At 42.6% G+C, this 14,466-nt stretch overlaps 1 protein-coding gene across 2 annotated transcripts in view; it reads right to left on the reverse strand.

The window, feature by feature from the left end:
- EDAR (ectodysplasin A receptor) overlaps positions 1-14,466 on the reverse strand; it is a 71,889-nt gene that overhangs the window by 11,267 nt on the left and 46,156 nt on the right. For both annotated transcript variants that reach the window (XM_063150529.1, XM_063150528.1), the window contains exons 2-5: positions 14,237-14,305; positions 13,408-13,530; positions 12,140-12,321; positions 7,227-7,312 (exon numbers count right to left, since the gene is read on the reverse strand). In XM_063150529.1, coding sequence (XP_063006599.1) covers positions 7,227-7,312; positions 12,140-12,321; positions 13,408-13,530; positions 14,237-14,287 — 442 coding nt within the window. In that variant the 5' untranslated portion in view covers positions 14,288-14,305. The remainder of the gene's footprint in view (positions 1-7,226; positions 7,313-12,139; positions 12,322-13,407; positions 13,531-14,236; positions 14,306-14,466) is intronic.

The following is a 14,466-nucleotide window of genomic DNA, read 5'->3' on the forward strand; positions in this document are numbered from 1 at the left end:
TCTGTGACAGATTTCTTTCTAAGAATTAGTTACGCGCTCCAGAAACTGCAGTGCAGTAAGACTATCTAGGGATCAGTAAATGAAGCTGTCATCTGCATTTAGCGGATATTAAAGACAGGTAATTTGTAAAATTTTCAGCAATTCTTCACAAAACTGAAGTGAATCATCCTTGGTCACGACCTCTGTGTTTACTCATCATGGCTGGACAACAGAGGAAATTTAGCAAAAGGCCAGAGCTGTGGCCTGATACTTTCCTTCATGTTCATGCACAGACACCAGGCTTATGTCTATTCTTGCAGCCCCCCTGGCAAATCCAATTACAGCCAATTGGAATCCTGCATGGTCCTTGCAAGCTGCAACAAGTCAACAACAGCTTCTCTGACACTGCCCCTCAGTGAGCACAGGCAAGCTGTGCTGCTTTGTCTGCTGGAGTTCAGCTAACTAGCCTCAGCTCATCTCCCCATGTGAGTTTTAGCAAACTTGCTCCTCTTTTCTTTCACTTGAAACATGAATGAATTGAAGTATTTCTGCCTAATAATCTTTCATTGTCTTGGTATTGTTAACTTCATGTTTTTCACCCATCTGTGAAAGGAAGCAGAGCCTTTCAAAGTGGGAAGTCAGGAAGGGTAAGGAGGAAGGTCACCACTCTCCATTCAGCATCATCATCGCACTTGACCCAGCTGCACCCCACACCAGGGCAGGGTGTGCTGCCCCCACCATGCACACCCTGCACAGCACAGCCCCTCTCCTGTGCTCAGCATGAGAGCCCTCAGCCCCACAGCCCAGGGGCACAATGTCCTCGCATGGGAACAGAGCCACCTCCTTTGTTCCCCAGTGCTGGCATGGCAAAGGCAAGGCTGCACTAGACTGTGGTGGCCTTTCACACATGCCTGGGAGGGAGTTAGCTGTTACACATATTTTAAGCCTACTGTCAAATTTAATAATTTGGCATATCCATTATGAGCCAAAGTTTTTCTTTAGATGTGGCTTAGAAGAAAGTGCCAATTCGTGCACCTGCACTACAAGAGGAACCAAAGTGCCACCTTCTGTTGAATTTCAGTTTATATCCCTGTTGCATGAGTAAAAAGAAACTCATGGCTGCTGCTTTTTCCCTGTCAGCACCACACCATGACTGCAATGTCAGTTGTTCCTGTGCACATCCAGTTTTGCATCCCAATCACATTATTAATTCTGCTTCCAATATAGATGACACCTAATCTACAAAGACTTAGATATAGCTCAGGCAGAGGCATCCTGAGGTGTTATAGAACACCATATGGAAGCAACTCTATTTTTTAAATAAAGACTGATGTCTGTAATATAGCTGTGCAAAAGAGTGGTTTATATTCCTAGACACCTGTATGTAATACTGTAGGAATGTGATAAAGAAATAAGGAAAGAAGTTGATCACTGGTGGTTGGTCAACTTTTGCATTATAGATGTTTTTATTCAAAAAAATTGTGATTTAGTTGTAACTTTCTTGGAGTCTAAACAATAAAAAAAATGTTCCATACTTATTGTTTAAAAGAACAATTGAATCTGTGTTCACTTTTGAATGTTTGGGGATTTTAACTCAAAAGATAGCTTTAACTTAAATTACCATGCAACTGCCTTTTGTTCTTTCAGGAAATGCCGGGCAATAAAATACTTTGTTGTTGTTGTTTCAATGAATCTTTCTGCTTTATCCAACAGACTATTCCAGTTGTTCTTGTACCTTGAGACAGAACTTACAGTAAGAAGTAACAAACAAAACCACCAGATTTATGAGAGGAGGAGGGGGAGAGCACAGGGAAAGGGGTTTGTACCACCACACCCCCTTGCAAGTGTTGGTGAGGGAATAAAATCTGGTGACCATAGGAGTAGTAGGAGACCATATGTGCCCCTGACATCTGTTGCTGTGGGATCAGCTTACTGCTCCATTCAAAGCACTGCTGCTCACAACCAACAACAGATTTTTGTGAGTCTATTTAATATTTAATAACATGTTATAAAAATCCCCCAAATCTGTACATAACAGACTGTCAGAGTGATTATAAAATAAGACACATTTAAAAAACATGGTGTCTATATGTGTATCTATTTGGTGCTCCTGAGTGCAGCTTGCTTTCTCCTGATGCATCCCTCCTCTCCCAGGCACAGTCCAGCTGTGAATGGCACAGATGGGCTCTGAGTGCCATCCCTGAGACTCTTCCATGGGCTGAAGTAGCATAAAGCACACATGCAAATAAGTAACTATCAGCCTGAAATATGAGATGAAAAATAAATTATACTGAGTTGAAATTCAATAAAAGTAGACAGTTTATGGCTGACAAAGTTAAAACTGGATTTTAACTAAACATAGTAATAAATAAAGACCTACATATGTAGAAAGCAGGGGTCGGAACTTTTAAATAATCTGTACTCAGGTACTTATGGGAAAGGTTTGCTTTCAAACTTAGGAAAACAACATTTCAAATGGAATGCCTGTGCACTTGGAAAGTCATGCAAGCTAAAGCAGCTGGCAAAGCCAACCTGCTTTCTGAGGTGCCTACACATGACTTCAGTGACCAAACATAAACCAGCTCTGAAAATATCACAAATAATAACAGATAACAGAACATATCCTAGGCACTGGAGGATTGCCTGAGTGATCTTTATTTTACAGAATATTATAAGTTACTCTGATATTTGCTGGAGTCACAGGTAGATACTTCAGTTAGGTAGGTAGCTATTACACCAGGAAGAGCATGAAGTAAATTAAGTCCTGAGAATTAAACTTCTGAAAATAATGATAGGAAAGTTCCCCCGACTTTTGTTTTCAGTCTGGTCAATCTCTCTGTAAGTAATCACATCACATAAAAGGAAATTTTTTTTTCTGCTGTGCTTTCTATAATGTCTATAACTATTTTATTTCTCTCTCCTTTTGCCAGGGCAGGAAAGTAATGATGATTATAGGCCACATGGCCTTAATCTGACAATTTATTTGCATCTGCTGAAGTTTTTTTTAGGACTCCCTGGGAGCTGTAATCATTACACAGCACTGAAAAGTCAGAGACAAACATTCCATGAACTCCAAGAACTAAGCCTCTGTCCAGGAATTCAGTGTTATCACCCCTTTCTCTGTGCAACATGAAGGGGATAATTGCTATTTAAGCTTTGCTGTCATGATTTTAGAGCATTGTAAGGAAGAGAACAGACCTGCCTGGAGCTGGTCTCCCATTTCCCTGGTGTCCAGCCCGTTGGAATGGGTGGTCCAAGGCTGCAGCTCTGCACATTTTCCAGCTCCTGAGCCCAGTCAGAGCAATCCTGCAGAGACCTCAGTGCCTCCCATGGGCAGGTGATGCTCACTGTGGGAGCTGCAGCTCCAGCACCAGTGAAAACATCAAAGCCCTTGGAGTGGTTTTATTGGGAAGAATTGCACCAGGACCACAAAACCTCCTGAGGGATACCTGAGCTCATTTTTCCCAGCAGCTGAGGACAGCAAAGCCCACATTTTCTCCTCAGATCCCTCCCCTTGGAGGCTGATGGCTGATGCTGGCCAATTTTATCCTAAGGTTAGGTTCCTTCCTAATATGGAGAAATCCTCAGAGAAGAAGAATCAGGCCATACCATCAGTGAATAATAAAGCATGGCCTTCAACATTTCTCCCAGTACACATGTGAATAGCAAATGGGTGTTCAGAGATCAAGAAACTCAAAAAAAGAAAAATATGTTAGTTCCAGATAACAAGCCTATTTGTTTGTAGGCATAATTTGAAACAGAAGGAGAAAAGTTCCTGATGTTGATTGTATTACAAAAGGATAAAACTGGCAAGGAATGGAAATTAGTGATTCAAAGAATGGAAAGTTAAAATAAAATTCTCTGAAATAATTATTTTAACTAATAAAGTGGTTTTGGCAATAGGCTTGTTTGTGTTGAGCCTCTCAGTTAAGGAAGCTGAGGTCAGAGTCTTCAGTACATGGGTTTGGATGTGCCCCCCTGATTACAGCTCTTCACATGAAACATCAATTGTTAGTCAATTGTTCCATCTCATCTGTTTAGTTATTTTTGAAGTTCTAATGATACAATGATAAAAATAATATTTTCTATTTCTAGATGTCATTTGCTCTCTAATATTTAAAAATTAGCCTGACCACATATATTTTCCTTTATCAATATGTTTCTTCTTTTTTAATTTTCCCAAGCTATCATTGGTAGATGTGAGACCCAAAAACTGACACAGGCTGTTTATTGTATCTTTTAATATATAAATCCAGCAAAAAAGGTGAGATAAATAGCATGAAATATCTTATGCACATACCCACTTATGAATATATACAGTACATTAAAAAGAAAACCCTCAATCAGTTGCTGAAGTTCTCTAGACCAATAATCTGTGAGAGGAAAAGGATTTGTGTATTTGATACAATTGCGTAATTCTACTTCAAAGTTTGCTCCTAAAGTTAGTGTAGCAGGGTTTGATTTAGTTTTTCTCCAAAGTTTTTGAATTGGAGTGACAAATATCAAAGTTTGAAGAGAGAGTTAATATACATAATTGAGAGTTTCAGCTGCTAAAAGACAAAATCTCTTCCAGCAGTAACTGTACCTCTCTGCAAGAAAAACTCCATATATGGCTAAATCTTCTGTCCCTTGCATATACTTTTACACTGGATAAAAGAAAAAGAAAACAAAAAAAACCACCCAACATAATCAGAGGCCTGAAGTGACTCGAGTTCCAGAGGTGTTGATGAAAAATCCAGCACCATTAACTGTGGGAAGCCACATCTTAGTGTGGTTTGGTGTTCATTACCTTAATAGTTTGATTTACATGGAAAACCTGCCTCCCTGTCTTTTGCAGTGCTGTTATTTATCACAGAGGTATCAGATCCCCATTTATGCCAGCAAGGGGCATTGATGGCTCATGATCTGCCTGAAGCACAGCTGAAGCTCTCACACCTTTGGCATTTCACACTGTGCTCAGCACAGAAGCTCCTGCACAGAAGCTTGAGGGAGCTGCATGTTGAGAGGCCAGGAATGTGACACAGCTGTTTGACAGTGCACAAGATGGGGCAAACTGGAGACTTTATGGTGATGTTCCCCTTCTTCACAGTAAGAAAAAGCTTTCTGCTACGCAAGGCACACATTGTTATGCTCATGTGTGCCCAGCCCTTTTCCCTATGTGCCTGCTGCCCACAGGCTGCCACTGAAGCCTATTATTCCTCCCAGGCTGCAGAACTGCTGCTCCCATCCTTCAGAGCAGGGAGATTTTCAACACCATAAACTAGTGACATGTGTGCCTCAATTAAACCTCTGGCCTCTGTGAGTCATCTCCCTTCCTCCCCTCTTTTCCATGATATTTTGTGCTATTTATGTCCCAAGTCCTTTGAGAGGGAAAAGAACCCCAACAAGGTGACACAGGCCTATCAAGGAATTTCTTTTTCACTTCCAGCCCTTTTTACACTAGTATTTCCAGATGCTGGGGCATGGGGTGTTCATCTTGTGTCCTTGGCCATTTCAAGTTTGATTGACTGCACAAGAGCTGAAAGATATTTGCTTGGCCTTTGATCAAACCCAAACACTTTTCTGCCAGATGAAATGTGTCATCAGGCAAATTCCCTGAGCAAGTTTCCATGCAGGGGCACATACCCCTGGACCTGGCCATCTGTAGCACATAGTCCAGGCACTTCCCCAGCAAGGAATGTTTACTGCTAAGGAGAGCCCCACTGTTCTCCCATCCTGTCTCATTGAGTTGTCTCACTTTCACCCTTCTGGTTGTCTTCCATCTGGTGTGGGTGGGAGTAAGTGACTGGCTGTCTGGGGCTGGACTGTCAACCTTCCTACCCTTGTGCTCCCACTTACCTCTGCACCTCCTTCCCGAATCTCCATTTGGGTCCTCCCTAGCACCCTCACCTCACCTCCTCAACAGATGTTATCTCACCAAAACCACACTCACCCTGCCCTTCACCCACTCCCACTGTCTTGGGCAGAGGGCAATGTCAGGGCTGGGTGGGTTCCTGCAGCCAAGTGGGATGAGCAGCTGTACAACAGGGCAGTACCTGGCATGCAGACAGCTCAGGGAGATGGCCCTGGACTGCTGCTGCTCACCAGGAGCTCTGTGAGGTGCTGATCATCCCCTGGCTCCTCTGAGCTCTTAAACTGTAGGAAGTGGTAGGTATTCACTCCTCTCCTCTTTTAAAGAGCACCAGTGATACACAGTTCAGCATCTGAACAAAGCAATCGCTATTTATGTACATAAATAAATGCTCTGGGACTTTTAGCCCCTGCTTTCAAATCAAGCAGACAAAATACTGCAATTCCTTTTCATGACAAATGTTACTCTAAAAGAAGAGAACATAGACAGGATTTTGGTTTTAGAGGCATCAAGTTTTACAAGGGAAGTACTCATTTTTTCTGCTTGTTTGGGTTTTTGTTGTTGTTGTTTAGTTTTAAAGCTTTTTGTCCTGATCTTCTCCAGATTCTCTGAGGGGGTGTCAAAGTAATTTGGTCATTCAGAGAGAGCCTAATTTTTTTTTCCTTTTCATTTTTTTTCTTTTTCACTTTCTTTTTCTCTTTCTTTGCACCCTAAAGGAGACATCAGTTTTCTGGGGGTTGCCTCTGCAGGACGGAGGTGGTGGTGTGAGCTGTCCCTCTCCCCGTGGCATGAGGATGGATAAGCCATTGCTCACACATGGTATGCAAACAAACAGGTGTCACACACACATTCATCCATGATTTCCTCAATTAGCAAACTACAGACCCTTTTGTCTGTGAAATTTACAGAACTAATTCTCTTAGCAGTTCTGACCACCAGACATCAGTATTAAGCCTTGAATCACTTTGCAGCAAAAGGATATGAAAAGGTGTGAAGCCCTTTTACTCCTACAAATTACAAATCTACAAATTGTCCGATGTTTTTTTTTTTTTTTCACAGGTGAACTGAACCTCAGTTAAAAAAAATACAGAGACATTGGATTTTCTGGACCTACTGTTTAAATAACCCCAAGAAGTCCTGCATGGGATCTCTTAACAGATGCAAACTGGGGAACAAATGAGCAATAGTAGATTCTAAAATAAAATATTCTGATTATTCCTCAAATGATAAGCACTCCCTCTCTTTGTTGGCAAGGCTAGCTGGAAGCAGAAATTGCTTAAGTGGAGCTGGGTTTATTGTTTGAACATAATTATAATCACTGAAAATTTCACATTGAGCTTCCAGATGATTTTAAGTCAAAACCAGATGAAGCGCACAGAAACAGCAGAACACTTACATTCCTTGGTGTTGGGAGGTGCCAGCAAGCACGAGTAGCAAACCATCCCGTAGATGTTCCGAGGTCTGTTTTCCAGCATGTAGTAACTGCAGGGAAGGGCAAGAAGAGGCAAAACAGTGCAAATTAATATGATATGACTGAACATGGTTCAGCAGCAACCAATTATATGGAGATAAAATCATTTAAAAAAACTTTTATAAGCAATCTGAGGCAAAGATTATTCTTTTTTTTCCCCCGAATTGCCTGAATAGACACTGTGTTTCTCTTCTTCCTTTCCTCCTAAAATGTAATTAATCAAACATCTAGACATGACAAGAAGTGGTAACATTGCCTAAAACAACATTAGTCTCCCTGCTGAGTTCAAGCTGCAGTTTAGAGCATGCCCTGAAATAAGATTTTTCAAAGAGAATGCAGTTTTTTGAAGCAGTAATCTTTCAAGCAAGACCACCAGTTGGATATAGTTAGCCAATTTTACTCACAAACATCGTAAGAATAATCCCTGTAATCTTAGAACCAAATCTGAGCCAGATCATAATAAAAAATATAGGAAAAAAAGACCCTCACAGGGCAAGGCAGATTAGGTTTTACAGGTTTGGTTCATGTTTTAAAATTTCCTTGCTGTATTGTTTATAAATTAGTTCTTGATAATGAAATTACAGAGTGAAGGAAAGGTTTTCATAATTTGAACTTCTGGGCTGCTAATAAAGTTAGTGTTGAAATATGGTAATTGGCTACTCAAGAGCTGGATCCACATGCACCCTAATGAGTAATTACATCAGAATCATACATATGTTGATGTAACATCATACCGTTGATGTTGCAGATATGTCTTTACAAATTACTTGTAAATCACTACATATTTTAATGGAGGGATGAATAAATTCTTAATCTATTCTGTATAGACAGGAACTCAACACTACAAACATTTTATGCAACTGGAGATCTGTTTTCTGCTCTTATATACCTGCCTATGCATGTGAAGTATGGGTTTTTTCTGGAAAATTGTTAGGAAATCACTGCTGAAACCTTCCATCAAAATCAGTTGGTGTATTAATGAATGACAAATAAGACATCTAGGTCCAGGGAATGGAATACACAGAGATGCAAAGGGGAGGCAGGGACTGGAGCAAACCCAGAGAGCAGGGGAACCACACATGGTTCCTCATTTCTTTCTTACTGGTTTTAAAAGATTCACCCTCACTTCATCCTTCAAATATCTCTTGTTCTCCATGGGCCACTCAACCATTCTCAGGAGCAAAACTTCATCTTTCCTCTCTTATGGGGCCTATATCATTTTAGGTTGTAGAGCAGTTAATAAATACAGAGGAAAAGGCTGCCAAACCACAGAACAAAAGAGTGGAACCCAATGACACATATAAATCTATGAAGAAAAATACAGGACAGTTAGGATCCACAGTGCAATAGCTGTGTTGGTTTAGGAAAGACAATCCTTCTGACAATTAATTAAATCAAGCTGGTGGAAGAATTCTTGGTTTTCACCACAATGCAGAATGGTGGAGGACATGTAAAGAAAACTGAAGAGGATGCTCATGGAGGGAACCATTCACTCACGTGAGTAGGAAACTCTGCAGCTGCAAGCATTAGTGACTCACCCCCACAAAGTAGTGGCAACAGATTTGTGTTTCCAGTTACTTTCCAAAGCACCAGATATTAAAGGTAATGTTGGATATATGTTATAGCTTTTTATCACCAACTAGAGAAGTGACCCACTAACGACAAAATGAATTTTCACAGTATTACTCTTCCACTGTGATATTTATTCTTTCTTTCCTTGGCACCTGCCAGGCTCAGGTTTGGAGGGGCTACAGGCAAAATCCAAGAACAGAGGCTAGACTGAAAACTGGACTTGTTTTTCTGCTTAACACCATACTGGCTTATCTTGGGCTAACCTCGGTGGTGCCATTGCAGATTCAGGGATTTGGACCCAGATTTAGGTCTGCCCTCCCACCATAACAGGGAGCCTGGGACTGGGACAGGAGATAGAGAGGAGTGGGTGCTCTTCTCAGCAGGTGATGGTCTGCAGAGAGACATCAAGGAGGAGTATCCTTGGTGGAGGCATCTGCTGCCTTATCCAGAGCAGCAAGGGTGGCACTTAATTTCATTAGAAATTCACTGGGTAAACCTTTCCATGCAGAAAACAGAGGAGCATTCACTCCTTCTCTTAAAGCCTCTCAGAGAACTGATCCTGCATTTGCTGTAGCCATGGACAAACACATGAAATGGAGAAATGTCAGCAGCAGAGGCATTTCAGACTGCATTTAAAAAGAAAATTATCCCATTGCAATTTTGTCTTGTAGGGGACTGGAGACTTAGCCCAAGCTGAAAATAGGTGCTGGGACAGCATAAGGAATATGTGTTATTTGTACTTGACCTGTTCTTACTCCTTACGACCACTGCTGAATGAAGACAGACAACCAGGCTAGAGAGACCCTTGCTGTGACCTGCCATTGCTGCTTGTAGTCAGCTGTGATCTCAGTCTCACTCCAGGAACACCTAATGGATCACCCCACTGAGGGAAATAGGCTGAGTCACACCTAATTTCCACATTCTTAACCTGTCTATTTGGCATGATGGAAGAGCTTCTGGGCAGGGAGCAGAGGACAAAGCCTGCAGGGTCCCAGGAGGTTCAGTCTAGGTACCTCTAGAGTTCACTGAAAGCTGGACTTTGGTTTTGAGGATCACAGCTTTGGAACTAAGCCTTGAAAATCTCCCCTGTCTTGCACACTTCCTGTGAACACAACAGTGTTATTTCTATTTTATATGAGAGGGAACACAAATAAACGGTGGATGACTTCCTTTCTTGTACCAAAGGCCTCCTTCTCCCCTAAAATTGGTCATTAGTAATAGTGAAAAAAAAAAGAAAATAGAAGGAAAAAAAAATTATCCAGCACCTATTTTAAGATAAAGTACAGAGGATGGCTCTTGTAGCCACTGGGAAGGGCTGCCACTTCAGTGGTATTTTGTCTGAAAAGTTTGGTGCAGAACGTGCCATATGCTCATCTTTTCCTCAGGCTTCTTCACTGAGCTGGTGAAAAATAGCAAAGGGATGAGATGTCCTTAAGTGCAAAGAGCAGCATGTGGGCTGTTACCTTGGGCAGGTCTGCAGTGTGTTATGGAAGCAGTCCTCTGAAAATGGAAACCTTGATTTTATCCCTCACATGCACTCAGGGGCTCTCTGAGGGTTACTGCCCAGGCAAGGGAGCACCCTGCCAGTGCCACTGACCCTGGTACCTGACTGTCCCTGTGGCACAGGGGACAATAAGGACAATCAGCTACTCACCAGCTCTCTGCTCTGACACACAGGCTCTGCATTTCAGCCACCAGCACCCAGCAGCAAACTCCGAGGACTCTAAGTAGCATGAGGAGTCAGGGCACTTCAGAGCTTGTTTAGCTCATGTTTAGTTTATCTAGAGAATTCCATCTATTCAGGCTTGCACTGAGAGGGTGTTTCTCCCTAACTGCTGGCTTTGCCAAACAATCCCGGGACCCGAGCGTTGCAGGAGGAGGGGCACACAGCCAGATTCCGGCAGACCAGTTTCTGCTACAGGCTACACCTGTGCAAACACGGTGTTTTGAGATTTCTCCCCAAGCACCAGCTGTGCAAGCTGATTATTTTCAGCCAGCACCCTGCTCCCACCTGGGTAACCTCATTAGTCCTGACAAAAATTGCAAAACAGCAACTGTGACCACTATTTAAGTTTCTTGCTCTTTATGATATATGAGAGGAAGTCAAGAGGGAGCTTTTTCATGGCACATCATCAGTCTGTTTGGCTGGCAGCTAGACAAGTCCTTCATTTTATTTGTAAACTGTGAAAATTTCACAAAGACTTACTGGTAAAATAAACCTGTAAGCTTGCAGGGCCTCTTTAATGGGGCTTCCTGTGCTACAAGGAGCGTGGGTTATACAGCATCTGCAAACTGCACAAAAGCCAAATGTCAATAGGAATTACTCTCTAAACCAAAGAGGAATAGTGGCAGAAACTAAAAAGGTATGTAAGGAGAGGTTGTATTTTAGAGCATTTACTCAGCCTACAAAAAAACCATCAAGAGTGCATATGTATGCTTGGGTTTACAGACTTTGAAATGTAATATTGTCAAGGATATACATATCCAATGTAGCCATTTCTTTCTCACCATTATTATGAGAATTATACCGAGTGTAAGAGACCATAACAAAGATAGACTTAATAAACAGCACCTATATAAGCCCCTTCAGCCAGCCCTGAAACTTCTTAGGACTCTGAACAGCACAACACACACTACCTTAACAGCTCCTCAGACTCCACTCTGTTGTGTAGAAAGGACCCGAGAGACTAAAATGCCTTGGTAAATCTCACTGAACAGCTATGTTAGCTAATACTGTCAACTACTGACAAATGTGCCAGCTGTTCACATCTGGAGAGGAGATATTTTATGCCCCTAAACATGCTGTAGTGCCAGCATAGACCCTACAGGGTATTTAGGTGCTGTCATGCAGCTCATATGTAGTAAGCAGGACTTAGAAGGTGGCCCTCTGAAGCTACAGCTGGAGGCCAAGCTGGATTTCTTCAAGTATTTAAAATGGCACTGCACAGCTGTGCTTGTTCCCTTTCCATTTCTAGTAAGAGGAAAAAGTTTTCTAGTTGTTACAAACAGTGAGATTTCAGTAAGATTAAAAACATCTTCTTTAGGGTCCCTTCCAGACCTAACTATTTTATGATTCTGTGTTTATTAAATTCACCAATGCTTTTAAAACATTTAAATATATTGTTTTAGCAGATATGAAAAAGCATAATTTACTAGTATTGTGCCTACAGTCAACTTTGACATGGAGAGGCTGTCAGAGATTTTGACATTAGAAAAGTACTTCCCAGTGCCTTGGGTAGAGCAAAGGTCTGTGGATAATTCCTTACCCTGGGAGACAGGGACCACACTCTGCATCATTCTCCTGATCCCCAGGTGTCATGACTGTGGCTCGAAAAAATCCCTCGCAGTCCTTGTGCCGTCGGCATATCTGGTACCCTCCTTTGGAAAACTTCTCTGAAGGGCAGGGGATGCAGCCATAGTCCTCGTCTTTGGTGCCATATCCACATGTCTGCAACAACACACAGCCACTCAAAAGCAGTCTTGTGCTGCACACCAACTTCTAGCAAAAGAGAAGCTCACAACCTGCCCCATTGGCCTTGCAGCACAAAGGAAGGGGAGTCTGTCATTTGGCCTGTTAGTGTCTATCCTAAAAGGCCATGCAGGGATATAGGGATGCAGCATGCTGTGTGCTGGAAAGGGAGAAGGGGCACTGGAGAATTATACTGTTTGTAAGTGGTCCCCCCAAACTATTTCTATCATAGTCCAGCAAATTGTGGAAGATTGTGGAAGTGAATTTCAGCTGCTGCTTGGATAGAGAGAGAGCTAAAAATGGAAGAGTAGAGAAGACTCCTGCAGGAGAAACACAGCTGCAGCAGGGCTATCAGCAGTTTCAGACCAGGAAAGCCCAGAGGGAGCAGCCCAAAAGGAAATGTTTGGATGAGATTTTGTAATCTCTGAATTCACATGTTCCAGCTGAACATTACACTTAGATTAAATAAAACTAAACCAAACTGGTTATTCAAACATATTTGTTTGGGACTACCAACTGTGTGAAATGCTTGCAATAGGATGTTTATCCCATTAAAACCAAACAGGATTTCAGTAATTTACTTTTTTTTAAATAGGCAACAATTATCTGCTGTAAATCAAATGGTTACTTAGGAACCATGATTTAAAATATTGCAGAAACAATCAAGTTCCTCTAGTGCTGAAATATCTTAGCAGGAGAGCAAAATTAACTTGTCAGTGTGAGGGACCAGACTGACCGATTTATCACTCTGTGTTGGAATGTCAGCATCAGATTCCTAATAACTACTGAGATGAGAACAGACTGGCAGAGACTGTGAACGGAACTTCTACCTTTCCATTTTTACAGCATCCCTTGTAACAGGCTGCTCCTGGGACATGGATTCCTGGTGTGTGTGCAAGACCCCTCACCCCCACAGCACACTGGTGAGTGTGAGTGCCCCTGCTTAGGGGATCCACAGCCTTCCATTTCCTTTCCCACCCATTACTTCCACACAACAAAGCATTTGGGTTTTTTGCATTTGGGGCTTGGTACGCTCCCCCCAGCAGCAGAAGAAGCTGAAATTACCATGTAGGGCTCTTCACCCGGCTCGCACTTGGGGCAGTCGTGGCACATGCCAGTGGTCTGGTTGTAGTACTCGTTCTCACCGCAGTTGGAGTATTCGGCGCTGGCAGCGTACACCAGGGAGACCTGTCACCAGAGAGCATTCCAGAGCACTGTCACTTCCACTGCCATCGTCCTCCATGCCTCACCCCCTCCCCTTGCACATCTGCTGTGGTTCAACAGGCAGCAGGGCCAGCACTGCAGGGTGAAACACGCCTAAAGCTCAGAAGCAGAAGGGGTGACACTATTTAAATGGAAGCAGATGCAGGTTTCAGCAACCTGGTAGTTCCAAGAGTTTCTCAGAGACTGACATTCATGCTTGTTGGCACTGCCACTCCTTAAAACACTGAAGGCCATGGTTCCTGACCTGTTAACTCACATGCTCTCCCACGCTAGCAAATGCCGGAGTTCACATGCTCGTCACTCCCAGCTCTAATGAGCCTTCATAAATGTGACTGCAAGGGACAACTACAACAACCAGAGATAATGCACTGCCTCAGGCCTCAACCACAATAGGGCTGGGCTTCATGTGATAGCCAGGCTAATGTGCTCTTCCAGCACTTTCTGTCTCTGCTCCATCCTGGGTCCTTCTCCTTTTCCCTGCTTCCTAGCAGCCACCGTTTAAACTGCACATTCTCAGGTGTTTTATGGAATGAAAACGATCACTGCATTGAGGTTCAGTACCACACATCATGTGTGGCTCTGCCATAATTCACAGGTGGTTATGAATAACCCAGGCAGAGCCCTGTTATCTTTGCACACTAGAGAGACGCGTACACACAGAAACACCTACCATCAGGAAAGGGAACACGTGAGTCCATTTACGTTCACTCAGGTGAGCCATGCTCTCTTGATATTTTACCTGAAAAGATAGAATTGGTGATTGTTTATGAACATGAGTAAATATTTGTGTGTGTTGCCAAAATAAGAACAGAAGGGCTCATAAGCAGAACAAAGGTTACATGGGAGCAATGCCCAGAGGTCTCAACAAAGAAGGGGTAGATGTGCACGTGCAGTCATGCA

The sequence above is a fragment of the Melospiza melodia genome, chromosome 2 (genome assembly GCF_035770615.1).
Source record: "Melospiza melodia melodia isolate bMelMel2 chromosome 2, bMelMel2.pri, whole genome shotgun sequence".
Taxonomy (NCBI): domain Eukaryota; kingdom Metazoa; phylum Chordata; class Aves; order Passeriformes; family Passerellidae; genus Melospiza; species Melospiza melodia.